General features: G+C 44.7%; 2 protein-coding genes across 4 annotated transcripts in view; one reads left to right on the top strand and one right to left on the bottom strand.

The window, feature by feature from the left end:
• Positions 1-24,210, top strand: part of LOC139073049 (uncharacterized) — a 725,027-nt gene that overhangs the window by 547,840 nt on the left and 152,977 nt on the right. The gene's annotated exons all lie outside the window — the stretch shown is intronic.
• col22a1 (collagen, type XXII, alpha 1) overlaps positions 1-24,210 on the bottom strand; it is a 139,247-nt gene that overhangs the window by 3,562 nt on the left and 111,475 nt on the right. For all 3 annotated transcript variants that reach the window (XM_070556159.1, XM_070556158.1, XM_070556160.1), the window contains 25 exons: positions 20,087-20,131; positions 19,615-19,692; positions 19,505-19,540; positions 19,375-19,428; positions 19,192-19,236; positions 18,206-18,241; positions 18,017-18,130; positions 17,697-17,750; positions 17,476-17,529; positions 17,312-17,365; positions 17,118-17,171; positions 16,826-16,879; positions 16,683-16,736; positions 15,988-16,041; positions 15,856-15,900; positions 12,285-12,338; positions 9,616-9,669; positions 9,423-9,476; positions 8,944-9,015; positions 8,840-8,875; positions 8,705-8,749; positions 7,545-7,724; positions 7,401-7,467; positions 7,057-7,239; positions 20-97 (listed from right to left, as the gene is read on the bottom strand). In XM_070556159.1, the coding sequence (XP_070412260.1) occupies positions 20-97; positions 7,057-7,239; positions 7,401-7,467; positions 7,545-7,724; positions 8,705-8,749; positions 8,840-8,875; positions 8,944-9,015; positions 9,423-9,476; positions 9,616-9,669; positions 12,285-12,338; positions 15,856-15,900; positions 15,988-16,041; positions 16,683-16,736; positions 16,826-16,879; positions 17,118-17,171; positions 17,312-17,365; positions 17,476-17,529; positions 17,697-17,750; positions 18,017-18,130; positions 18,206-18,241; positions 19,192-19,236; positions 19,375-19,428; positions 19,505-19,540; positions 19,615-19,692; positions 20,087-20,131 (1,654 nt within the window). The remainder of the gene's footprint in view (positions 1-19; positions 98-7,056; positions 7,240-7,400; positions 7,468-7,544; positions 7,725-8,704; positions 8,750-8,839; positions 8,876-8,943; positions 9,016-9,422; positions 9,477-9,615; positions 9,670-12,284; positions 12,339-15,855; positions 15,901-15,987; positions 16,042-16,682; positions 16,737-16,825; positions 16,880-17,117; positions 17,172-17,311; positions 17,366-17,475; positions 17,530-17,696; positions 17,751-18,016; positions 18,131-18,205; positions 18,242-19,191; positions 19,237-19,374; positions 19,429-19,504; positions 19,541-19,614; positions 19,693-20,086; positions 20,132-24,210) is intronic.

Here is a 24,210-nt window from a genome sequence, read left to right as displayed (position 1 = left end):
ATCAGAATTCATTTGTTACCTATTGGACCAGTAGGACCCCGCTCTCCTCTTTCACCAATACCAGGCTCTCCTTTTTCTCCTCTTGGTCCCTTTTCCCCTGAAATAGAGAAAGAAGAACTTTCTTTAAACCTTCAGTCTGAATAACCCTGAATGGGGGTGAGGGATAGGCCATAGAGGGCTTCTATGAAAGAATAGATTATTGACCCAACTGTTGTCATTAACCATGTCAAAAAATGATCTGTTACTTAAAAATATTTCCCTAAACAATTGGGTTTGTTCCACCTCCGAGCCTCAAGTATAAACTGTATAATTGTAGTAGTAATTGCAAAAAAAAGTTTCATTTTGAAGGTGTGTTGCATCTTTTTGGTGAATCAATCAATCAATCAATCAATCAATCAATCAATCAATCAATCAATCAATCAATCAATCAATCAACAATTATTATATTTGTATTAGTAATTAGTAATAATAATAATAATTAGTATTTTATTTTATTTTATTTTATTTTATTAAAAAACAGAGGTTCACCAGAGACGGAAAAGCCTGTCAGAAGATGCAAGGAAAGAAATACCCAGGGCAGAAAAAGGAAACAACCTTGATGAAACACCACATAAACACTAATGCATAGAGTGCCAAGAAGACAAAAATTAAACAGAAGAAAAGCAGGACAAATGATGAACCTTTAGAAGTAAGTATTGTTCTGTTATCTGGAAACTTATTATCATTGAACACTCCTTGTCATTGTCTACATTGTCTAGTACAGGCGTCACCAACCTGGTGCCCAGAAACCTTCTAAGGTGCCCTCAGGCCTGTTCTAAAAATAGCACAGTTCACCAGAAAAATCTAAAATCACATTTTCTGCTGCTATTGGTTGAAAACATGGTAACTGAGATAGCTTATAGAATTGTGAGAACTATGGAGGAATAAGTCATATTCAGTCATACAACGAAGCTCTGGGGAAGAGTGGTGGAGGCTAGTCATAGGCCTTGAATATACTTGCTTTCAAACAACGTGTACGCATTTTTCAAACGACTGTCTTGAGTAACTCGCGTTAATTTTAAGCCTTGCATGTGTGTGACCCTGAAATTAAAGTGACACGTTCACACGCTGTAATATACAAGTAACCAGACCACACTGTCTCTGCACGAATATCAAACTGTCTCTCTGGCATATCAAAATGGATGAAATCCCACCATCTCCAACTCAACCTCTCTAAAACTGAACTACTTGTCATCCCAGCAAAACCATCCATACAGCACAATATCTCAATCCAAAATGACTTCCTATCTCTGGCTCCTTCAAAGGCAGTTCGAAATCTGGGTGTTGTGATTGATGAACACCTGACCTTTAAAGATCATGTTGCCTCTGTCGCTCGTTCATGCCGCTTTGCGCTGTATAACATGAAAGATCAGACCATACCTAACACAACATGCCACCCAGCTCCTGGTGCAATCTACTGTCATCTCCCGCCTCGATTACTGCAACGTCCTTCTAACTGGTCTTCCAGGCTGTACTGTGAGACCTCTTCAAATGGTCCAGAACGCAGCGGTGCGTCTGGTCTTCAATCAGCCAGAAAGAGCACACGTCAGCCCTCTGTTCGTTGAGCTCCACTGGCTATCGCTAGCAGCACACATCAAATTCAAATTGCTAACACTAGCATACAAAGTCCGAGATGGTACGGCTCCCATCTACCTGAATCCTCTTGCAAAGGCTTACGTCTCGGCCCGGCCGCTCCGGTCATCACAGGATGGTCGGCTAGCAGTGCCTACACCACGCTCAGGACAATCCAGACTCTTCTCATGCATCGTTCCACAAATGTGGAATAACCTTCCAAGCACTACCAGAACAGCGGCTTCCTTTTCGATTTTCAAGAAACTCATGAAGACCCTGCTCTTCAGAGAGCATCTTCTAGCACCCGCCCCCCTCTCTACTGTCCACTCCTTGTTCCCTCCTCTCCATGACTCATCATGCTGCCTCACTGCCACCTACGACTGACTGGAAATTGTTTGTTGTTCTTGTTGTTATTGTTGTTGTTAGCCTCAAAGGTAACATGCCCATTATCACTTGTAAGTCTCTTTGGACAAAAGTGTCTGCTAAATACATAAACATAAACAGGTGGAGTTGACAAAACAAGTAAGAGACACTCGCCATGCTTTAGAGGTTTTTCATACTATATACAATATCGCTGATGTCTTTTTTCTGCCGAGATCTCGAAATTAACCAGTTACGGATCTCTTCTATTGACGCCATGTTTGTTTTGGTTGTACCCTACAAACATGGCCCTCAATCCAGTCTGAGTACTCAATAGTACCCCTTAGTAGATTCCTCCAGTACTACATGCATTGCAGTGCAGTGTAGCAGCAAGTATATGAACAAAGACAGCATGTTGTTAGCGCCAACGTGAGGTTAAAAGGAAAGTATATTCTAGACCTTAGAAGAGAGAAGTAAGCATTAATAAGCAGCAGTATGGTTTGAAGCCAGTAATGTGTACTAGAGCGGCTACTTTTGCTTTAAGGATGCTGAAGAAGAAGAACAGAGAAGGTCCGAAGCATATGACAGGGCTGAGAGAGGAGCTGTGGTGCATGAGGAGATCTGGAGAGCAGAGAAGTATTTCAGAGTGGTGCAGAACATGTATGAGAAGTGTGAGACAGCAGTGTGTTAAAGGTAAAGGTGGGACTGCATCAAGGGTCAGCTCTAAGGCCCTTCTTGTTTGCTTTGGCATTGGACACGCTGACCAACGATGTTAGACAGGAGTCTACATGGAATATGATGTTTGCAGATGACAGTGATTTACAGTGAAAGCAGGGTTCAGGTAGAAGAAAAGCCAGAGAGGTGGAGGCGGGGACTGGAAAAGAGAGGAATGAAGATTTGTTGCAGCAAGACAGAATCATCCATCCATCCATTTTCATCCGCTTATCCGGAGTCAGGTCGCGGGGACAGTAGCCTAAGGCGAGAGGCCCAGAATTCCCTCTCCCCAGCCACTTGGGCCAGCTCCTCCGGGGGAATCTCAAGGCGTCCCCTGGTCAGGTGAGAGACATAGTCGCTCCACCGTGTCCTGGGTCTACCTTTAGGTCTCCTCCCAGTTGGACGTGCCCGGAAAACCTCACCAGGGAGGCATCCTGACCAGATGCTCGAGCCACCTCAACTAGGTCCTCTCGATGTGGCGGAGCAGCAGGTCTACTCTGAGACCCCCCCCCCCCCGAATGACCGAGCTTCTCACCCTATCTCTAAGGGAGAGCCCAGCCACTCTTCGGAGAAGACTCATTTCGGCTGCTTGTATCTGCGATCTCGTTCTTTCGGTCACTACCCAAAGCTCATGACCATAGGTGAGGGTAGGAACGTAGATCCACCGGTAAATCGAGAGCTTCGCCTTCTGACTCAGCTCTCTCTTCACCACGACAGACCGGTACAACGCCCGCATCACTGCAGATGCAGCACCAATCCACCTATCAATCTCACGCTCCAGTTTTCCCTCACTCGTGAACAAGACCCCGAGGTACTTAAACTCCTCCACTGGGGCAGGACCTCATCCCTGACCCAGAGAAGGCATTCTAATTCTACATGCACTGACATTTTAGACTGTATTGCCCCTTTGGGAACTCGGCGCTGTGCGCGTGCTCCAGAACCATGGATGAATTACTCTATTCGTTCTCTCAGACGCGCTTGCAGAAGAGCTGAGAGACAATGGAAAAAGGACGGCCTTCATGTCTCGCTGGATATCCTTAGGGATGCTCGTATCAGTGTGCACTAAAGCATGCAAAGACATGCTTATTGTAAATAACTCCCATAGGCTTCAGGTCTTATTTAGTGTTTTGAGTTGCCTTATCTCCCCTGGTGTGTCTTCTTGCCTAAAATTTTCTGATCTGTTCTGTGAAAAGTTAAAGAATTTATTCACAGATAAGATCACCCCTCTTAGATCATCTTCCCCTTCCTCTCTGGTGGACACAGCTTCTTCACAACCATGCTCAACTGCTTTTGACCAGTTTGAGCTGTTGTCTTTCTCTGACCTCTCAAAGGAGGTTCACCAGTCAAGACCTTCTTGCAGCCCACTGGATAGTATCCACCCATCACTTTAAAAAAATGTTTTTTCTACAATTGGGCCCATTATTTTACTTATTATAAATAAATGCTTATCTGCTGGTCATGTCGCTGCTGCCTTTAAACATGCTGTTATTCAGCCGCTCTCAAAGAAACCTAACCTCGATCCCATGGTGCTCTCCAACTACAGGCCTATCTCCAAATTCCCTTTCCTTTCTAAGGTCATGGAGAAAATTGTCTACAGGCAGCTGCAGGACTACCTCGACCACTATGGTATTTTAGAGAAGTTTCAATCAGTTTTAAGCAATACCACAGTACAGAGACTGCTCTTTTAAGAATATTTAACGATAGATTTCTAACTATCGATTCCGGTCAATCAGCTGAATTGATCCCTTTAGACCTAACGGCGGCCTTTGATACGGTGGACCATCAGATCCTTTTATCCCGCCTAGAGCATGACGTTGGCATCCAGGGCTCACTGTTGCAATGGTTTAAGTCCTACCTGTCAGACAGGACTTTTTCTGTAAATATGGGGCAATGTTGTTAGTCTCCAGCGAAACTTAGTTGTGGTGTACCTCAAGGTTCAGTTTTGGGCCCACTTTTGTTCTCACTGTATATGTTGCCCCTTGATGCCAACTTTCATAAGCATGGCATCTCATACCACTTCTTTGCGGATGACGTCCCACTACATTCTCGAAGGCCGTCATTTGATAAATTACGGAATTGTCTAAAATACGTTAAAAACTGGCTACAATTGAACCTTCTCACTTTAAATGACAAAAAACTGAAATAGTCATTTTTGGGGACCCTGGGCAGTTGCACGGGGTGTTTTTGGCCCTTTAGAATCATTTTGCGTGTCTCAGGCAATAAATCTGGGTTTTTTCATTAATGGCCATTTTAAGCTTGATAAACAGATAAGTTCTGTGGTCCAGAGTGTGTTCTTTCATTTGTGTGTTCTTAGTAAAGTCAAGCCCTATTTACCAATTAGACTTTAAAAAGATTATACACCTGCTAATCATGCCAAGACTCAACTAGTGCAACTCTCTATATCATGGACTGGAGCAGTGATCAATTCTCCACTTGCAGGTGGCTCAGAATGCAGCAGCTCGCTTGCTGACAGGTAGGAGACGCAAGGATCACATAACTCCGGTTTTAAAAGCTCTTCACTGGCTCCCGATCACTTACAGGATTCTATTTAAAATGCTACTGATCTGTTTTAAGGCACTACACAATTTGGCCCCCCTTATCTGTAGGAACTCTTAAACACTCATGTCCCCAAAAGAAACTTGCAATCATCCTCTCTATCTGTTCCCCAGTCTAGGCTGAAGTCCAGAGGCGACAGAGCTATTTCTGTGGCCACTCCCAAGCTCTGGAACAGCCTTCCCCTACAGATTAGGTCTGCTAACTGCCTTTCTGCCTTTAAGAGTCGCCTAAAAACACACCTTCTCCGCTTGGCGTTTCCTGAACATGTTTGATTCGGCCCTCTTTTACGTAGAATTTCTTTCACAGTTTTCATTGGTTCACTCTATCCCTTGTTTTACCCATCTGTCCTGTACTAGAATGTTTCACCTTTTTTTGTTATTTGCATTTTGTAATTTGAATTGCTTTTATTTCTGAAATGCTTTTATTTTTGATTTATTCACTATATTTGTACTTCTACTGTACCATGTTCAGCGCCTTGGGCTTCCTGACAGGGTTGCGGAAGGCGCTTTATAAATAAAGCTTTGATTGATTGATTGATTAAGTCTCTTTTAAAAACCTACCTTTTTACTCTTGCTTTAAACTGATTTTATTGTTAATTTATTTTACCTAGGGTCTACTGGATGTTTCTCAGTGTTTTATCATTTTATTTTTACTGCTTGTCTGTGTACAACACTTTGTGCAATCTCTGATTGTTGGAAATGTGCTACATAAATAAACTTGACATTCTACTCTTTTCCGAATCAAGACCATGGTCTCAGATTTAGAGGAGCTGATTCTCATCCCAGTTGCTTCACACTCGGCTGCGAACCACTCCAGCGAAAGCTGAAGATCACGTTCTGATGAAGCCAACAGGACCACATCATCTGCAAAAAGCAGAGAACTGATCCTCAGGCCACCAAAACGGATGCCCTCCACACCTTGGCTTCACCTACAAATCCTGTCCATAAAGGTTATGAACAGAATCGGTGACAAAGGGCAGCCTTGGCGGAGTCCAACTCTCACTGGGAACGAGCCCGACTTACTGCCGGCAATGCGGAACAAGCTCTGACACCTGTCAAACAGGGACCTAACAGCCCGTATCAGAGGGCCCGGTACCCCATACTCCCGGAGTACCCCCCACAGGGCCCCCCAAGGGACCCGGTCAAACGCCTTCTCCAAATCCACATGCATGCGTGGGTTCTCTCCGGGTTCTCCGGCTTCCCCCCACAGTCCAAAAACATAACTGTTAGGTTGATTGGTCTGTCTAACATTGTCCTTAGGTGTGAGTGTGTGTGTGTGTGTGTGTGCTTGGTTGTTTGTCCTGTGTGTCTCTGTGTTGCCCTGCGATGGACTGGCTCTCTGTCCAGGGTGTACCCCGCCTGATGGCCCATTGACTGCTGGAGATTGGCACAGCAGAAAACATGCAGGACAGGGAAAGAATCACAACCACACTGGTACTGGGACATATGTCTTTTAATAACTCTTCAACAACCTTACGAGGCCCGCTTGAACGGCCGCCACCTGGTCAAACATGAAAAAGAAGCAGCGTTCACACAACCCGTAACGTCATTTGAGTTTGAGAGAAGACTATATAGTCCGTTTCAGTCCATAAGTCCTTCTGCAACACGCTTCTCCCACGTTGTGTAAGGCTGGTAGGTAGCGTGCATACATCACTAACAAACGACCTAGGCAGTCTCAAAAAGACCACACAATCACAGCTGTTTCAAGGTGTCAGCACATTGCAACTGTTTCTGTACTGAGTGATGTCACTGATAAGTGCCAAAAAGCATCTAAGTGGGTTAAGGAATGTTTTCAGCTGCTGTGTCTTTGTCCTACCTTTGGGACCCATAGGTCCTCTGGGTCCTTCTCCTCCATTTTGTCCAGGCATACCCGGCTCTCCAGGAGGTCCTGCTCGTCCAGAACTGCCATCCTTACCAGGAGGCCCTGGGGGACCTGGTCGACCAGCTGTACTCTTTACATGGGATGGCTGGATCTGAGCCATGAGGTAAGCCAGTTTGGCTGAAGATGAAAAAGTCCCATAAGTTTTGTTTCTGATGAACGTAAATGGCCCCCCGACACACACACACACACACACACACACACACACACACACACACACACACACACACACACACACACACACACACTGCCCCGTAACCACAGAACGAATGCTTTCTCACCATCTATTTGTTTTGCCAGCTCCTCTTGGATGAGCCTTCTCATCTGCTCCAGTGACACGGACTCTCCCTGAAGCAGCAGAAGTACTAGTGAGGAACATTTTCTTTCCATTTTAAACCGGATCAATTTGCACAGATGTTACTCACCCTGGGTCCTGGCAGACCGGGGTTTCCTGAAGGTCCCTGTGGTCCGGGGGCACCAATTTCACCTGGTGGTCCAGACATACCCATCATCCCTGTGTGGCCCTTTCTGCCTGGGGGACCTGGATTTCCTGGGATACCAGGATCTCCAGATTGTCCTTTTTCCCCTTTTGTACCATGGTCACCCTGGAATATATGATATTATTCATTTCCAAATGAACAGTACATACAAATCTATGTGATGCAGTGCCATGAGAGTGAGGGGTTTTGACCAAATTAAGCTTTAAATTAGATTTTAAAAAATAACATCTGCTGTCTAAAGTAGCAGCAAGCAGTTTTATAAGTGAGAAACGTTTTAAAGGTGCAATATGTAACAATGATATAAGAATGACATCCTGTGGTCAAATGTGGATACTTTTCATAAACTCTCTCACTACTGTTCTTGGAGTTTCGTGGCTTTTTCCAGATAAAGATCAGTGCCAGAAGATTCTAGATCACAAGCAAAGGTGAGTCCTACACAGTAGGTGCTAGTGCTATGTCACATTTCATTGCATCTGATTGGTTGTATGCAGCATGCTATTAACAGTTCTTTGAGCGTCCCTTATCACTACTCTCTCACGTCACTCCCTGGGTGTACTCTCATTGGTCGATTGCTGATGGGAGCTGTATGTTTTCTGACACTGCCCGACAACTGTTGGAGGGTGAATGTGGTGGTGAAGCACTCACTGAGCTGCCGCTGGGCAGGTCACACTGATCGGCCAGAGATCTTTTGTTACAACAAGAGACTTGTCTAGGACGGCCAAAGGACAGAGTCCCCTGGCTGCACCCAGCTGCTTTGCAAACACACCAGAACATCCTTTTGTGACATGTTTTTCACCTCATACACTCATTACATGTTTTGCCTCATAGTCATTTTCAGAACTAGCAATGCATTCATAACATATTTTCACTGGAGATTAAATATCTATTTGATTTGTCCTGCAGTCACGGAGAAGCCAGTGACCGGCGTCTGACCGACTCCGGCTCCTGCAGGTTTAGATCCTTTCTATTTCTTTATCAACCTTGTTTTCTACTTGTTTTTGTCCGATTCTTGGTTAATAAACATGTTTACTAGAGCAAAGTGAGTTTAAGTAAGACTGACATTAAGCTACAGCTGAGGTGCTCACCTTCTCTCCTTTGAGACCACGATCACCAGCTCTGCCTGGCACTCCCTACAAAACAAGACCGATACGAAGAAATTAGCAAGGAATGTTTTTACATTTATTTTATACAAATCATCCGAGCTCTTTAGAAGTTCTCACCTGTTTTCCCTCTGGGCCAAAGGGACCAGGTGGACCCTGGAAATCGAAGTGAAAACAAATGATTTTTTCAAACTGAAACAAAAGCTTAAATATTGAACACTCACCGCTGGTCCCTTCGGCCCGCTGAAACCCGGTAATCCTGGGTTGCCAGGTTCTCCTTTGTCTCCTCTTTGACCCTGAGTGACAGTAGAGGCACGACTCACATGTGGCATACTGTCACCACATCTTAGAAGAATCTCGTTATCCAAAATAAAGCTGCGTTTCCACTGCAGTGCCTCATGTAGATTATTTGCTAACTTTGCATCGTGTCGATAATAAAACTTTGCAGGGAAAACTCCTGAAAACTCAACTCAGGTATTTTACTGTTACAGGCTCAGCTACAGCACTTTTGTCTTTCCTGTCCATGTTTGTGTTGACAACTATTACTGCTGTTGACTTTGTTTTGTATGTCCGTGTCACGTCTCTGGTCTCCCAATTCCCAAACTGAAGTCCTAGTTCCTAGATTGCTCTCGTTTCAACCTTTTTGAGGTTTTACGATTATGATTACTACGAATAAGTATTCTTACACAGAAACTCAACTCACCGGTGTGCCGGGGAGACCGGATTTTCCTGATGGTCCTGGTTCTCCAGGCTTGCCCTGAAATGTAAAACAGAAGCAAAAGCTGAGTGAGAAAACACTGCACTTGTGTTTAACGACCTTATCGATCTGCCTGCTTGGTGCTGTGCTGCCTCTGCCTGCTGCTTGTGTCCATCTAGTAAAACAAATAAGGTCTCACAGGTTCTCCTCTGTGTCCAGTGAGTCCATCTGGCCCTGGAAGTCCCTTAGGGCCCTGCAAACACAAATAAATAAATAAATAAATAAATAACCCTGTTTTCATCCTTTCCTCTATGATCATATCTTCGTGTGCATGAAATCAATAATTAGAGCTCAGGTTGCTGCAGTATTAGTTGAAAAGCCCGGGGCAAGTTTGGCAAACGATGCCTTTGGGTGAGTCTGTTACCAGCACCAGGAAGGTGTTGCAGCCTTTTCATGTCTGAGGTTTCTGTCCAGTGCTTGTGAGAGTGAAGGTTCTGGTAATGAAATGTTGGAAGCATTGTTCCTTCGTCAAGGACGGGATAAGATAAACAATTAAAGCTTTTTTTAGAAACAGTACAATGCAGAAAATTCATAATTTATTTTAAATGTGACCCCAGATATTTGCCACTCTGAGGCCCTACACGCTCCATGCCATTTCTCCTTCCTGCTCCATCTTCCAACGCCCGCTGGTTTAACTTATAAAACTTTTGGTAAAAATTTTATATTTTTAACTTGGTTTACTGGACGTGTTGTAATTACAAGTGTTGAAATGAAATAAATACATCAAATGGAAAAATTACACACGTGTGTGTGTGTGTGTGTGTGTGTGTGTGTGTGTGTGTGTGTGTGTGTGTGTGTGTGTGTGTGTGTGTGTGTGATTTTAGGGAAAGTTATTCATTTAATAAACACAATATTATGCATAATTTGGGTTAAAAAAGAGATGAATACTTTGAGAGGTGTCACGTTGTGGGGATGGTAGGACCCAAAGTGCAGATCACCCAGAGCACAAGAGGCAGGAGTTGATATAAAGCAAAATCCCTTTACTGCAGGATGAACAAAAGTAAATCCAAAAGTCCTGAGATCCAGGACACCGAAAGCTCACATGGAGCACAAAAACCTGAGAACTAGAACTAAAGCTCACTTAGAGCACAAAAACCTGAGAACAAGAACTAAAGCTCACTTAGAGCACAAAAACCTGAGAACTAGAACTAAAGCTCACTTAGAGCACAAAAACCTGAGAACTAGAACTAAAGCTCACTTAGAGCACAAAAACCTGGGACAAGACACAAAGCTCACACAGAGCACCAGAAACAACGCTGACTAACAACAATGGGCCGACAAGACACGTCTTCTTCTTCTTCTTGTTTATTGGCGGGTGGCATCTAACTTCTAGGTGCATTTCCGCCACCTACTGTGCTGGAGTTCCGACCAGACACAGAGACAAGACAGGGCTTAAATACACTGGGACATACAGGGAGGCAGATGAGCTGCAGGTGTGTGGGGGGAGGACCAGGTGAAAGCAATGACTAATAAGGGAGGAAACTAACGTGACCTAAGAGTAAAACCTAAAAACAAGAAAGCAACCACATAACTAATATTCTAAGGGGAAGGAAAACTACAAACACCGGTGGGAGAAAACACACTAAAGAGACTAATAACATGAAAAGCTGAAACTATAAAACCTGCAGAGGGGTGACTGGGGAAGACTGAAGGAACACAGGACCTGGGAGAGATATCTGGAGGGCTGAAGACCAGGAGACACACGAGGAACACAAGGAGACACACGAGGGAGACGCAGACACAGACCATGACAAGAGGAGACTGGTCATATTTTTATAAAGAACATAAATGACCTTTAACTGGGGCATATTATAACTTTGTTCTTATGTTGTTGCAATAGTTCTATAGTTGATTCAAAATGTGTTCATGAAGTTATTTGCACTCAATCCCGCTCCTATACAGCAGTTTTATTCTTGACTGTTTCAGTCCATCCCAGAATTAAAAAAAACAAGCTGGAGATGGCCATGCCCACCCCTCCCCCACTCAAACTGTTTTATGCTAAAAAGCTTCAATACCCGGGAGGGGCTCAGAGTAGAGTGGCTGCTCCGCTCAGCAGCATCTCTGTAGCCTGTAAGGGGTGGCTCTATTCCACTTCTCCATTTGTGATGTCACAAAATCAGAGGTCGTAGGCAGATTTAAACATGTGTGCTTTGAGTTTTGTTTTGAAAAGGGTAAAACTGTCGACGTTCCTGATGTCTGGGGGAAGTGAGTTCCAGAGTCGAGGAGCAGAGCGGCTGAAAGCTCTGCTCCCCATGGTAGCGAGACGGGCAGAAGGAACCGCAAGATGGATGGAAGAAGAAGATCTGAGTGAACGGGACGGGGTGTGAATACTTATAAGGTCTGAGATATATGGAGGAGAGAGGTTGTGGATTGCTTTGAAGGTATGGAGGAGAATTTTGAAGATGGACCTGAATTTTACTGGGAGCCAGTGAAGCTGCTGGAGAACCGGCGTGATGTGGTTAAAGGAAGGGGTTCTGGTGATAATACGGGCTGCTGAGTTCTGGACCATTTGCAGTTTATGAAGGAGTTTGTTGGGAAGACCATAAAGGAGTGAATTGCAATAGTCGATGATCATTTTAGGCAGATAATTCCTAAAACCAAACACTGACAGAACATGGAAAGACCGTTATTTTTCACATTTGGAGTGTGTATAGAAGCAGTAGAGTCCCACACAGCAGCATAAACAGATGCAAAAGGTGAGTTTAGCATCAAATGTCCGCTTTAAATGATGAGATATGAACTTGAATTGGACTTCTGTGCCACTGGTAACAATGTTATAACGTTCCTAAACCTGTGGATCACCAATACCTCTACTCCAGGTTTGCCGTCTCGACCCGGTGATCCAGGCTTTCCATCTTCACCCTGCAGGAGTACACCACAAAACACAAAGACTAAACATGAAAACACTTTCTTGTGTTCTACTAAACAAATCTGAGTCTAATCAAAACTAGAGCTGCTCTTTATGATCATGTTATAACCAGAATGCTGCTGCGAGAGTTTTGATGGGAAATAGGTGCAGAGATCACAGTTTCCATGTTTATGCATCACTTCATCCTAAAATCCAGAACTGAATGCAAATTTCTACTTTTGACTTCTAAAGTTGTGAACGATCCATCCGATGTTAAAAATCTCGTTCCAAATATTCCCAACACAGCACTTGAACGAACGAAGGCCTTTGTAATTGCACAAGTACAACAAAAAATGAAAGTAGTCTCTCCTAAGGAGCATAAAAAATAATAATAGTAAAAAACATTAAAAGTAGAACCTAGTTAAAAATAAGTTAATTAAAAAAATAAATAACACATGCCACATGTACACAACAGGCACGTTCCTTTCATCGTGCACGATTCAATATTAAGCAATAGGAGAGGGATAGAGATTATTGTATTTAATGCCATTATTGCTTTTGCGTAAAAGCTGTTTTAGTCTACCTGTCCGTGCTAGTGACCTCACACCTCTGCCCAAGGGCAGCATTTCAAAGAGTGAGTGACCTGGTGGAGACGAGTCCCTGAGAATGCTGTTGGCCCGCCTAACTGGACGGGTCTTCCAGGGTGGGGAGAGGGCAGCAAATGATTTTCTGGGCCACATTAACAATCCTCTGGAGCATCCTTCTGCCTGCTACCGTGCAGCTGGCAAACCACACACACGGAGACAGTAAGTCAGGATGCTCTCTGTAGAGCAACCATAGAAGGACGCTATCGTTTCTGAGCAGAGTTGGTACTTTCTGAGAACTCTCAGAAAGTACCATCTCTGCTGTGCCTTCTTGATGATAACCGTGGTGTTAACTCCTGCTCCACGTAGACGCCCAGAGATCGGAAGTCTGCCACCCTCTCCACCTGTTCCCCCGGATAAGCAAGTGCTGACTTTCTATTTTTCTCTTCCTCCTAAAGTCTATGACCAAGTCCTCGGTCTGGGAGGCATTCAGAGCCAGGTTGTTGTCGCGGCACCACACCAACAGTTGCTCCACCTTATGTCGATAAGCAGACTCATCCCCACCAGAGAAGAGCACCACAACAGCAGTATCATCAGCAAACGTGATGGCTGCGCTGCTAGAATGTGCGGGGCTGCAGTCGTGTGTGTGTAGAGGGTTTAAAGCACACAACCCTGGGAAGAGCCGATGTTCAGGTTAAGGTCTGCGGAGATGTGAGGGCCTGCTCTCACTCTCTGGGCGGGGTTAGTCAGGAGGCTTTCAGGCTGCAGGTTGCTTGTGGCTCCTATAGCTTATAAAGCTAGAATGACAGGCAGAGCCCTCTTTTGTGGAACAGCATCCAGCTGGTGAGTTTGTTTTCACTCTTCAGCTGCTGTAGAAGTGACGAGAGGTCTATCCCTCCTATGTTTGACTCTTCCCTGCCTTCTCAGTTGGCTGGAACAGAGTGCTGCCCATCCCGAGCCCACGTCTGCTGCAGGTTTGCTCCTCTATAAAACGAGTCACTCCTTGGGGGCCAGTGTTGCTGTGTTTGCTCAGAGTGGGAGCACGGAGGTGACGATTCAGTAGAATCTCTTGGTTCCCTTACAGAGGGCACATTTTACTGGTATTTTATCATCTATTAATTCCAATTTGATCACAGATTTTATTTACTTTAGTTCCTACAATCGCTCTGACTCTAGACCTGACATGAGCTGGATCTGTTCGTCTGTGTAAGCACCTGGAGCTGACTTTGTTGTGAACTGGAACTAAAGACAGAGCCCGACTGAAGCACAGTCTCAAGCGTGACTGCCGTTCAAAGACAGCAATTTCAAAAAGACAACAAGTGATCTAAATGAGTAAAGTAACGGATCAATGAGGACGAGAGCTGCTGGGGTGAGGGCTCTTGCTTCTCTATAGAGCTAGCCAAGAAAACCATGTGTGGTTTGGATCAAGTTACAGACTCATGACTGAGCCGATGAACCAACGCTTCGGACATGATCTCAGCACTGTAACTGCACGAGGCAGAGGTTATAAACATCCCATCAGTAGATGACGGAGCAGAGACAGAGAAAGTAAACCCACAGAAGTGGTCTTTAGAGCCCTGCTGGTAGATGCATTTAAACGAGCTCCTCTGGGTGCTCTGCACTCACCTCCACCTGCCTGACTGAAGGTGGGTCACGGTTCCATCCGGCTGACAGTTAGAGACTAATGATAAGCAGAGCAAGCTAACTGCTGGTGTCTGTGACAACACCTGACTCTCCTTCTGTCTGAGTGCAGATGGGCGGGACCGGAGAGCCACTCATCAGGAGGCCTCTTAAGGAGCAGGGAGACGCACCTCGGCGCTGGATGATTACTCAATCTTGGTAGAGCTACCCGAGTGTCACGAGCCTTTCATCTTCTGACTCTCGTCTTCCGAGCTTCATCCCGCGTAACCTCACCCTGCTTCTCCCTCTCCTTCAGGTTGAGCCTCCACCTACAGAACCTGCCATAAGTCACGGATCCACGCCTGTCTCCCGCTCCAGCCTCTCCTGACCGACCAGCTCTCCGCCACCTCTGCACCCCCCTCTCAGGGCTCCGAGGACTCACCCTGTCCCGCGCTCCTCCTGCCACTCACCTGCCAACCGGACCCTCCTCTCCCCTCCTCCCTTACCCCGAACTCTGAGCCCCAGGATTTTGGACTAAAAGAACTGAGCTAATCATCACCTGCCTTTTGCGGTGCTCCTTTAGTTGGGACTGATAAATGATTGTTTTTTCTCACCCATCCTCCTGACTCTGAGTTGATTCTGTATGCTGTGGGTCAGACGGTTAACGCCAGACAAGCTGTCAGCACAGCAGCGTGGCAGCTCTGGGCGTCAGGGCCCACCGGCCTGGCCGTGGCTCATAAAGCGTTGTCAGTCATGAGGCGTGCTACTGTGCACAAACTTTCTAACCGAAGGAGAAGAGCTGCATTTTTGTATTGTACGTCCTGCCTCCTGCTAACGGAGGCTGTGTGTGATTGAGCCAGGTGTGCATCTTCCTGAAAGCTAGACTGTGATTTATAACCTAAAAGCGGGCCATCGCCCATATAAAGCATCAGCTTTTAAAAAGGACATGAAAATATGGCTAAAATAGCCGAGTTTGGCTAAAACAGAACATTCTACCTCATCTTCTTTACAAGGAGAAATTATGTATTTTCTAGTTTTGACCATCTAAAGCCTGAAATATGAGACATTAATACGATTCTAGTTTTGAAAACGCATCTATTTATCCTTTAATATTATTACCACTGCACCTATATAATGATTTGTTTGTTAAATGATGTAACAAGTTAAAAGTAATAAAAAAAACTGGTCCTTGCCATCAACAGATCTTCCACCAGTGGGCAGTAGACAGACACAGGACTGGGTGCGGTTTTATGTGAAAGTACTAATCCTAATCCTCTAACTGGATGCTTTAAAGCCAGAAGTGGCCGATAAATGAAATTCACTTGACCTTGCTTCCTGGAACTCCAGCTTCTCCTCGATGCCCTTTGAACCCCTGGGAATAGAAGGGAAGCAGGGAAACGGAGATGGTCAGCTCTGTTGATGTTTTCTCTGTCAGAGTCCATGTCTGCTGCTTACTTACAGGAAGTCCCCGGAGTCCAGGGTTTCCTGGAGGCCCAGGTTCTCCTTGCTTACCCTAGGAAAGAAAATGTGTAAATTATCATGTCAAATGTAATTAGTGTTGTGTAGTGAATGGAGTAGTTTTTGATGGTCGGTTACTGAAAGCCTAAAGGATTTGATCACACACATCGTTGTACTGCTACTTGTGCTGGCCCACTGGTAGAAGGTACCTTCTGCTTTGACCTGAGTCTAACTCTCACGGCTCACGCCTGGACCATACAACCATAAGAGCTAAGAGTTAGAGCTACATGTGGGCTCTGCACAAGCAGCCCATAAACTATTCTCTCTTTCTCTCATTACAACTACAACCAACAGCAGAAGATTGACACGTAGCCTGAGTCATGAATGATGGGTTTAGGTGATTTTGAGCTCATCTAAAATGATGATTTTATCTAAATTAATGTTTCACAGCATTAAAATGTGACTGACCAGTTTCTGATGACCTTTAAAGATCCTCGGCTCTCGTGAAAAGATCAGGTAAATAATTACTAATATTCTATTTTAATAACCAGAATGGTAACTGACACAATATCATCATCTATGTGATAAAACTAACACAAGTGCGATTTTAATCTTTTGCAAATCTGATAGATAAATGAGACGTTTTCTATGTTTGCTGCTCTGATCCAGGTTCCCATCAATCATCTCTCTACTTACAGCTTCTCCTGGTTCCCCTGGTCGGCCATCTTTGCCCATTTTCCCCGGCTGACCCTGCATATTTAAATAAATCGTTATTCAGCATCTGTGACTTTTGCAAACGTTGACTTTCACATTGTTCCGAATCAAATATTTGCTCCCACTATTAAGCCAGGGAGACCAGGCGGTCCTTGGATTCCTTTGAGACCCTCTTTGCCCTGTAGGGTGTGAAAGGAAAGAAGTGAAGTATCACATAAATGAAATGATCACTTTTTTTATATTTGAATTGTATTCTTTATTTGATTCATTTGTTTTAGTTTTTCAGTTTTTTCCTGATGCTTATTAACTGGTTTCACAGTGAACACTGGCCGGCCCACTAATGTGGAAGGGGGCTGGTACTGAATGTCATATCAATTATGGGCTTTGCAAGGGGAAATATGCCAAATACAGCCTGACCTTTTCTCCTGGGAGCCCTGGGGGTCCAGCAGGACCAGGTTGTCCATCATTGCCCTGAGGGGGAAAGAGGCTGTGTCAGTGGAGGTCAACGGGAATGGCGTTGGGGCTAAACAAATGACTACTATTTACAAAAGGCTTAAATGTCTGGACTAAAATGAGTTGATTTCACTTCCAAAAGCCAACAGACTACTTACAGGTGTGCCCATTAAACCAGAAGGACCTGGATGACCAGGGGGTCCAGAGTGGCCCTGTAATTCAACAGAAACTAAAATGCAATGGCACAATTCACAACAGCTGACACTGCTGTAGAGATGAGCTAAACGAGGAAGGGTGACTCTAACGTCAACGGCATCCATACCTTTTCTCCTTTTTCCCCAGGACTCCCAGCAGGGCCTTGGTCCCCCTTTATGCCCTGTGGTAGAAGAGGAGCGGCTGAATTAACAACGAGTCATTTCTCAAGACGAGTTAAGTGTGAAGTTTCACAAAAAAGGATAATGTCTGTGTCTGACTCGACAACACTGTTACTTATAGAGTTAGTACTTTTGTTCAGTACAGGCTGAAGCTGCTACATCAGCTTACCTTTACTCCATCACCTCCGGGAGACCCAGGAGGTCCTGGGGGCCCAGATGGACCCTGCAATGGAACAGCAAACCATCAGTCTGTGCCAGGGCTGATAGTGCTGAGCACCATTAGCAGGCCCTGATAGTTCCCCACAGCCCCTAGAGGACGCCCAGCTGATGATGCACACACAGACTCATCCTCTGTTATAGCTCCCTACCAATGAAGCTGAGGCTTGGACTCCATTTGTCACAAAGAGCAGATAAACTTTATATTACAGACACAAAGAATGACTGGAACAGACACAAGAGGCAGGGAGCTAATAACACTGAGATGTCTACCTGGTACCCATCTTGTCCATCTTTCCCAGGGGTGCCCTGGTGTCCCTTTTCTCCAGGGACTCCTGGCAGTCCAGGTGGCCCAGGTGGACCTGCAGGGCAGTCTGAGCAAACACCCTACAGACGTAACAAACGTGGTTATTGATGAAGCAGTTGTTATTTTATCACTGCTGTCGTGAGGAGGCGACTCACCTTCAGATCCAAGTCAGAAATATCTGCTGACTTGCCCTAGCAAACAGTAAAGACCTTTGTCAGGACAGTAATATTGGTGGGGGGGGGGGGGGTTTACATTCTGTGATAATTCTGTGTTTTGTCCAAAAATATTTCTGGATAAAAAAATGACCTGACTGTCTCCGAGTGTGGTAGATCTGGAAGTCTACGCAGTGTTACGATGGCGTGATTCCTGCGTGCTGCATGCTTCCTTCAGACAGCGAATTAAAGCCACTTCCCACCGATCACTAACTGCTATGTTTTTGTTTCCCATTTATATTCATTGTTTATGATATTTATCAACAATTCCACATAGAAAAGCTAATGTGAATAAATCAAGGACGTTTCTCTATTTGCTTTTGCATGAAAAGAAATTACTTGAGTAGCAATGTGGCTCCTGGAAGTTGCTAACGGGTCAAACTTGCTGATAGATGTTCTACTGGTTGGAACCGCCCACTGGGCTTCAAATCAGAAACCTACAGGTTTACTGTATATGTATGCAGTCATCGATCAGGCCCTATGCCCACGTAGTCGACTGTCTACCATTTGGTCAGTTACTGCCATGACAAAAATGCTGTGACATCACAGGTGCGACCCGTGTTTACACACACTTATTTTACAAGCTCCATTACCGCTCTATGTAGAAGCGGATGACAATGTTAAGAAAGGTTATTGCCCACCACCTTGGGGGGGGGGGAATGGGGGGGGGCACGATTTGGGGAACTGCTGCCACCTACAGGTTTGGCATGGTTATGAACGAGCTGCACGGTGCACCGGATGTTTTTGCTCAAAACGAGGTGGTGTGGACCCACGTTTTATTTTCGTAGTTGGCCTGAGGACATATATGGTTTAACAAATGCTCGGCTATGTGTGTACTTGGCTTGAACTTTCATGTACCAGACAAACTGTACAAACATGGGATTGCTGTGAAAAACAAAATACACTCCAAACCCTATTTGCATACTTACAGGCTCTCCAGGCGACCCCTTCTCTCCGGGCCGCCCTGGCAAACCCTGAGTTTAGAAACAAATGAAACAAGTTGGACTTTCCATCTTCTGTAGATCACATATGTATTTAACAAAATATCAGCGAGTATAAATATTTTGCAACAACTTACATACTAATGGTCAAGCTGCTAGTTTCATACTTACATTGTGCCCTGCTGGACCCAGAGGACCAGGAAGTCCTGGCGGACCCCTCAAACCCTGAAACCCAGAAAAACACACTGAAAAACAATCAAGGATATACTTTGTAGTAATTTTCAACTGGATGAGGACTTACTGAAGGGCCTTGCTCCCCATTTTTCCCTGGAGGCCCCTGGAAAGAACAGCATGGTGAGATGTAAACAGGTGAATGGGGAGGATAATTTTAGGTTTCAACAGACTTCATACCGGTGCCCCCTCCTTCCCTTCACCAGCAGGTCCCTGGTCCCCTGGTAACCCGGGCTGCCCTCGAGGTCCGGGTTGGCCCTGGGAGGACACAAAAGCAAAATTACTTCTAATTCTTCTTGAATACCACATCTTGGTTGTGATGTTTGGTTATGATTGTAATACGACTAATAAATCTGGAAAGATGACTTTGTATTAAAATTGTGATCAAGGAAACAACAAAGCTTAATGTGCCATGAGGCCATTGTTGGCTCTTGAAAGAGAAAATGACGTGGGTAAGCAATTTGACACTAAATTCAGTAACTGCTCCCAATAGCATCAACATTCTCACATTACAGTGGCACATAGAAACTCAGCATCATCCATAGACCTGCACAAATTCATCTGTACCACAACGATGTTTTCAAGTGTTTAAAATAAAAGGTGGAACCTCATGCAGCCTTGAAATTTCAAGAAAACCTCTGAACAGCAATACCTTCACTCCAGGTGGTCCTTGAATCCCCGGTGGTCCTGCCTCTCCCTGTAACAAGCAAACATGATCAGACGGCCAGCTAGCAGAATGCAGCGACTGCACCTGGTTCCAGTGATTAGCCTGGGATTAGAGAATGCTGGCTGCTGCGGTTTTGTTCATGCACACGGCTGTGGCGAGGGCTCCTGGAGCTGCCAGAGGTTACTGGCAGCAGTAGAACAACACAACTCCTGTAAGCACCATCTGCTGCACTCGCTGTTAAATGGGACATGTCTTACTGTGTTCCCTGTTTGCTCCTGCATCACCAGTAGCTGAGAAGTAGAGCCTAAGAACTCAGGCTTGTTTTCTGTCTACGCTTGTGTGCCGCTGCTTGTTACCTGGTGGCTCAACCAGGAAAGGAAAGTTCACCAACAGGAAGTGTTGAATACAAAGAGTCTAAAGAGATCATATCAGATAAAATTATAAAACCCTGAGGTTTAAAAAACAACACATTTTGTAATTGAACTGTTGCGTTGCTTCTCGTTCTTTCAGTCACAACCCAACCCTCACCACCATAGGTGAGGGTAGGAACGTAGATCCACCGGTAAATCTACGGCTTCACCTTCCAGCTCAGCTCTCTCTTCACCCCGACAGGCCGGTTCAACGCCTGCATCACTGCAGACGCAGCACCAGTGCACCTGTCGATCTCCCACTCCAGCTTCCCCTCACTCGTGAACAAGACCCCGAGATACTTAAACCCCTCCACTTGAGGCAGGACCTCATCCTTGACCCGGAGACGGCATTCTACCCTTTTCTGTCTCAGATTCAGAGGAGCTGATTCTCATCCCAGCTCCTTTCCATTCGGCTGTCTGACGAGGCCAACAGGACCACATCATCTGCAGAAAGCAGAGTCCTGATCCTTAGACCACCAAAACGGTTTAACAATGTGCATGTGCTCGATCACGTCTGCTTTCCTAAGGCAGTCCAGGCTGGGGAGGGCAGAGGGGAGTGAGTCCATGCTAGTGTGGGTGGCAAGAGGGGCTTGGTACCCCATTCTCTCGGAGTACCCCTCCCCCCAGAATTTCCCGAGGGACCCCATCACGTGCCTTTAGCAAGTAATAGGCAAACAGAAAACTAACTGGCCCGTGCCACCTATAGATCATCCACTAGAGGGCAGTAGATGTATATAAGACTGGGTATGGTGGTTCAACGATGAAGGTACTAATCCTGAAAATCCATCTGGAGGCTTTTAGGCCAGAAATGGTTTGATGTGAATTAGAATTAATCGTCTACAAGGTGTTAAAAATAGCCTTCTAACACCAAAGCTGTTCAAGTTTCAGGCTGGTTCGCTATTCGCCTGCATCATAGTTATTCCATATAGAAATGAAAGTTTGAGTAAAAACGTAACAAAACTCATAAGATATAAAAAACCCACTGAGACATGTAACCACAATAAAATGTGAGGGTCTTGCTGCAGCAATCACAATAAGCTAAAAACACTGAGGCTGTCCTCTTAGCCTTATGTCACAGATTTAGGAGGATTTACTAGTGGAAATGTGAATTCCTGCGACAGCTCAGACAGAATTGTGTGAAGGACATGACACAAGTCCAACCTCTCGGTGTGGATCCAACACAACCTCCTGCTCGCAGTTTTTTTGAAATTAGACCTTGCTAGAGAAAGGATGCCGAAAAATTCTTGCATCTTTTCTAATTAAGTTAAACTAACATTATTAAGATGGCTGGACTGAGAGGACCCCAAGAGCATCCATCCCATACAGAGCTCAGAGTTGAAAAGGGTCTGCACGAAGGCGAACACATCTGGAGAGATGACATAAAGTGCTGCCCACTTCTAAGCAGTGCAAGAATAATAGAGCGTTTTAAAGCACGCTGCCTGAATCACACAGGAGTGTGTACCCGTTTACTTTAGCTGAACACATTAAGACATGCTAGAAAGAAAAGTTGAAATGCACCCCCCCACTAGCAAAACGTGTCCAAACACTGAATTCTTGGTGCATTTGTGATGCATCCCTCTGGATGGTTCCAGTCGCATCTCCCAGGGAGAACGTTTTTGGTACACCTTGGCAAATACTCATCATCCGTGTTATTGATGGACTTTGGGGTACCCCAGGGTTCAGTCCTGGGTCCGTTACTCTTCTCTTTATATTTGCAACCACTGGGCAAGTTTTCAGAAAGTATGGGATTTTGTTAAATATCTATGGGGATGACCTGCAGATCTATGTATCAATACTAGTGAATAGTGTCCCTCGCTCTCAGAATTTGTTAGACTGCTTTAAAGATGTGCGGGCAGAAACGTTCTCAAACTGAACCAGAGGAAGAGTGAGATCCTTTTCTTTGGGTCATCCACTGAGCTGCTCAACCAAAAAGCAGCCTTCGAGATCTTTCCTCCTTCTGTCCATTCTTCAACCATTTATTCATCCATCCACCCGTCCATCCATCCACCATTCATCCATTCATCTGTCTATCCACCCATATGTTCATCCATCCATCATCCATCATCCTTCTGTCCATTCTTCAACCATTTATTCATCCATCCATCATCCATCCATCCACCATTCATCCATTCATCTGTCTATCCACCCATATGTTCATCCATCCATCATCCTTCTGTCCATTCTTCAACCATTTATTCATCCATCCATCATCCATCCATCCACCATTCATCCATTCATCTGTCTATCCACCCATATGTTCATCCATCCATCATCCTTCTGTCCATTCTTCAACCATTTATTCATCCATCCATCCACCATTCATCCATTCATCTGTCTATCCACCCATCATCCATCATCCTTCTGTCCATTCTTCAACCATTTATTCATCCATCCATCCGTCCATCCTTCCACCATTCATCCATTCATCTGTCTATCCACCCATATGTTCATCCATCCATCATCCATCATCCTTCTGTCCATTCTTCAACCATTTATTCACAGTGTTGGGAGTAACGTGGTACAAAAGTAATTAATTACTGTAATGCATTGCTTTTTGCTGTAATGTGGTAATGTAAGGCATTACCGGGAAAGAAAATGGTAATATTTACTCGGTACAATTGTCAGTAACGCGGTAATTACAATGCATTTTTAAACCCAGAATCAAGATGTGGCTTTCTTAAAAATTAAAATTGCGGAAAGCTCAAAATAAAGATCCGGTATCTACATGTGTTACGTAATTGATGGACTCAGCTTTGCGGGCATTCTATGAGCAGAGAGAACGCAGCGGTAACGGCTCAACTACTCCAGCTGCGTCCTGCGCGTGGCCGCTGTTTTATTCACAAAACCGCTCCACCAAAACAAAATAATTCACTTGCGATCGTTCATATCAGCCCACATTCTCTGTACTTTCTGTACTTTTCTGACGTGCTTTGCCTCATCTGAGTTCGTAATCTGTGCCCCCGCCCGGTGATTTCAACTCATTGCTGCTGGAGCGCCGCGCATATTAAGCTTTTTTTTGTGTGTGTTCGGTAGATCCCTTTGGCTGATTAGCTAGAAAGTAGGAAATCTAGGAAACAGTTTTTCTGGAAGACGGAGAAAACATGCAGCATGCAGGACGGTTAGAGGGAGAAAGAGCAGGAAATTATTAAAATAAAATCAAGAAAACAAAACAAAGTACTTGAAAAGAAAATATAAGTAGGTAGAGTTATCCCCAATAGACATGTTTACCAGTGAAAAGCAATAATATACATAAGCATTTTATATGTGTACATGTGATAGTTCAGATCACCCCAGAAGTCAGTCCCACATCCAGGGCCATATCAAGGCATTTGAGGACCAAGGCAAAATAGGCTTGGAGCCCCCACCACCTCACTCCCTGCTCAGTTAATATAAGATGGCAGTGTGCTGAGAGTACAGATTGTTGTTGCATTTATTTAGTAAAGAACTATTATTATATCTGACTGTTTTTAACAGTGCTCAGACACCACATCACCTTCCTCTGGATGTGTCATGGGTTCACTGAGCATCACATGACCTAATTCCTATTGAAATTGTTTTGGTAAAAGTAACTTAAAGTAATGCAAAAGTAGTGTAATGCCTTACATTTTAAAATCAGTAATATTATAATGTAATCAATTACATTAAAATGAGGGTAACAAGTAATAAATAATGCATTACAGTTTTGAAGTAACTTGCCCA

The sequence above is a fragment of the Nothobranchius furzeri genome, chromosome 11, assembly GCF_043380555.1.
Source record: "Nothobranchius furzeri strain GRZ-AD chromosome 11, NfurGRZ-RIMD1, whole genome shotgun sequence".
Classification (NCBI taxonomy): domain Eukaryota; kingdom Metazoa; phylum Chordata; class Actinopteri; order Cyprinodontiformes; family Nothobranchiidae; genus Nothobranchius; species Nothobranchius furzeri.
This window is presented reverse-complemented; position numbering and strand designations above follow the sequence as displayed.